The 3,281-nt window shown below is 40.8% G+C and overlaps 1 protein-coding gene across 1 annotated transcript; it reads right to left on the reverse strand.

Moving 5' to 3' along the window:
• Positions 1 to 2,032: 2,032 nt before the first annotated feature.
• LOC148027981 (uncharacterized) lies at positions 2,033 to 2,904 on the reverse strand. The gene is made up of 2 exons (XM_087688975.1): positions 2,545 to 2,904; positions 2,033 to 2,360 (listed from the first exon to the last, which is right to left on the reverse strand). The coding sequence occupies exons 1-2, from the start codon at positions 2,882 to 2,884 to the stop codon at positions 2,245 to 2,247; spliced, it is 456 nt and encodes a 151-aa protein (XP_087545101.1). The 5' UTR covers positions 2,885 to 2,904; the 3' UTR covers positions 2,033 to 2,244.
• Positions 2,905 to 3,281: the final 377 nt, after the last annotated feature.

Here is a 3,281-nt window from a genome sequence, read left to right on the forward strand (position 1 = left end):
TTCCCTACCTTCTCCTTTGCGCCCTCCTCATTCTTCTTCATATATGGAAATGGTTGTTGCAGCAAGAGTGGTAATGTGCTCTCCCTCTATCCCTCTCTCTCTCAAAGCTTTGAACTCTCTCACTCTCTCGTTAATTCTCTATTGCAAATACTTTCAAAAAATACAGTGCTCGGATTTTGAACACTCTATTTTTCTCAGAGCGACGTCACTATTAGTATAGCGTTGCTATTAGCGATGCCAATATTTTTCGTCAGAATCGACTATCACTATCACCCCATTCCCTTGTAGTGAATGCTTTTAATGACTTTTGGGTAGAGAAAGGTTAATATAAATGTATAAATGCATGCATGGGGGGAGATTGTATCCAATGATTATGACATGTACTCTTTTTGTCTCAATTTCTCTCCTTGATTCCCTCATTAACATTTAGTCTTGTAATTTTTGTTACAAAAAATGGTTGGTTATTTATTTTTGTGGATTTTCTTTATCTATTTGCCACATGATAGTAGCTTATTATGTGTCGATGTGGTGGTAGCACTTATTGCATCACGCCTGGTATATAGATGTTACACAACTAATGTATTTTGTGTTGTGGTGAGCAAACGAGGAATAATTATTTTGAGGAGCGCATTTTGATGCGTAGGAATCATTTAGTATCGGGTGCTTCATTACACAAAAATATCGTATTTGAGGGTACTCTTTAGTGCAGAGACATTCTATATACATGCGCACAGCTTATTTATTTGGATGTAACTTGTCTGGAAGGCCTCATGGGATAGATTATTATTTGCGTAAGACTTAGAATATATTTATTTAATGGGATATTCTTAAACAAAAGCATGGCATTCACGAAAGGAAAGTAAATGCCAAAAGAGGAGGCTTTCAATGATTTTTTTGTACAAAATGTAGGATTTTCATCTAGAGATGTTCGTGTTATTATACATTGAGCATAGTTTTTGCTTTTTTGAGTTTCTTTTGGAGTCGAGATAATAATTTTAATATGGATAATTTTATTTGAAAAGTAGGGGACTAGCATTATCTAAGTCAATTATTTTTTGTGGAATTTGTGTTACACGTTACATCTTCTAATAGGGATATTACGATTCACGTTTCATATGTTCAATTACCATGCCTTTATGTTAGATTCACCTTCTCATTTGCAAATCCACAATATATTTCTTATTAGGTCTTTACGATAATTGAAGTGTGGTCTTACTATTCATCTTGTCTTTGACCAACCATACTTATTACACTCACGGAGACCATGACTTTTGAGAATCAAACACTATTCAAGAGGCTTGACGAAGGTGCTGGATGACCATTCAAAGTTTGGGTGGTTGTCTACGCAAGCTAGCCCATAAGAGTTGGGGTGAATCATCTTCTAAAGGAACCTATATACGGAGATGAGCACACAAAATCGCTCTCCTGTGTGTGCATTGTCAAAGTAGTGAGCAGCTAAATGATTCTCCTTTGATACCAAGGAACATGTATTACATGATGAGAGTCTTGGGTAGTATAGTTCTCGCTTGAGCAAAAGGTTTGATATGTATGCTTGCCCTCTTTAAATGATGGAGACTCATTAGCACATGTAATGTGTGTTGGCAGCAATGAGTGATCTCCATGAAGGGCAGGCCGATTAGTTGATAGGCCCATGTGAGTCAACATTTATTCCTGTGCGGTCCTTAATTGAAATGCAAGTGGAACTATAAATTCTTAACAGTTTATTTGTGGCTACTTGATTTTGCTAGTCATGTTTATACCTGTAGTTTACTAAAACGAATGATGTCTCAATTCGGATGCTAATCTCTGGAGTCTATTCGTGAGAGACTCGATCGCTGCATAGTGGCATGACGGATCTCGATTATCTAGGTGTACTTAGTACTCTCACAGCTTCGATGGATGTTCGATCGAAAGGACTTGGCTCAGGTTGATCTCTACATTGAGGGTCACATCGACATCGTGTCATGTGATCATGAAATAGAACGAAATTGGAAGGAATTAAATAGCCAGCAATTTTTAGCCATCTTGAGCGACACTCATCATGCTTACAAAGAGAGCAAAAGAGAACCCAATGGAAAACGATGGCAATCGCAAAATGCTCCTCTCATGATCAACATGAATTCTAGCTCGAAGTAGCCAAAATATCGAGATAAAAGTGTTGAAAGACACATAGTCGGCTAATAACTTGTGTCATTTGGGCATCGCGTCACGAGCGCGCCCGTAATAGCTTGCTCTCTCCAACTTCTAGTCGTACCAACCAAAGACTACGGTGGGTGCGGAGTTGGTCCCATCGTAATAGAAAAAGGTGAGCGTGAAGGCATCAAATCCAACCTCCCAATAGAAATCGATGATAGGATTGGCTGCAACGGTTAGGCGATGTAAGCGTTAGAAAGACTAATAGATTCATGAGTGCAAAGAAAGACAATGCATTACTTGGGAGCAGCACAACATTAAAACACTGCATGTGTAATCGAGCGTGGAAATAATAAGGCACCATCTCACTGGACGATGAGCAAATTATGGAATATTGAAAATTGAGATCACCTGGGTCGGTGGCAGGGTCAGTTCCATCCGTAAGGTCGAAGTCTTGGGTTGGGCTCTGTGGGTCGTTGTAGTCTCGTTGAATTGTAGCTCTCCAGTCATGGCTCTGATAAACCTCCTGTGGGGTGTTTCCCAACACTTGGGATATGGAGTCCCCGTCAGTCCCCAGGACTTTGTGGGCCGTCCCGGCTCCCCTGTCGAGAATGGACACATCACACTCGTAAGTCACCATGGTATTGACAATCGTGGCACTCACTTGCTGGGCGGATGTGCAATGGAACATCGCCAGCAGGCCGCACAATAACGTGCTGGTGCTTAGAACGAAACGTTTGATGGTCCTCATGTTTCCAAACCCTTACAGTTAGTTTCTCACACCCCAATGGGCTCACCATATGCATATATTATACGTGTGTTGCTCCTAGCTGCAGAAACTGCTGGCCGGCAAGTTCCCCATGACGTATAGTTTCGCCTTAAACATTTTTGCCCTGACAACATCCCATTATAATTTAACCTTAAGTGTATTCTGGCCGGCAAGGTCCCCATGACGTATAGTTTCGCCTTAAACATTTATGCCCTGACAACATCCCATGATAATTTCCTTAAGTGTATTCTGGCTGGCAACATCCCATGAGGATTTCGCCGGCCCCTCTATAAAAATTCTACACAACAGCTAATGCAGTGGACTAATGCTAACCGCGCTTCACATGCATACACAAGGTGTCTGTCGACTCTTAGCTTGC

The sequence above is a fragment of the Lygodium microphyllum genome, chromosome 12 (assembly GCF_053477565.2).
Source record: "Lygodium microphyllum isolate KBCC chromosome 12, Lygodium_microphyllum_v1.1.10, whole genome shotgun sequence".
Taxonomy (NCBI): Eukaryota; Viridiplantae; Streptophyta; class Polypodiopsida; order Schizaeales; family Lygodiaceae; genus Lygodium; species Lygodium microphyllum.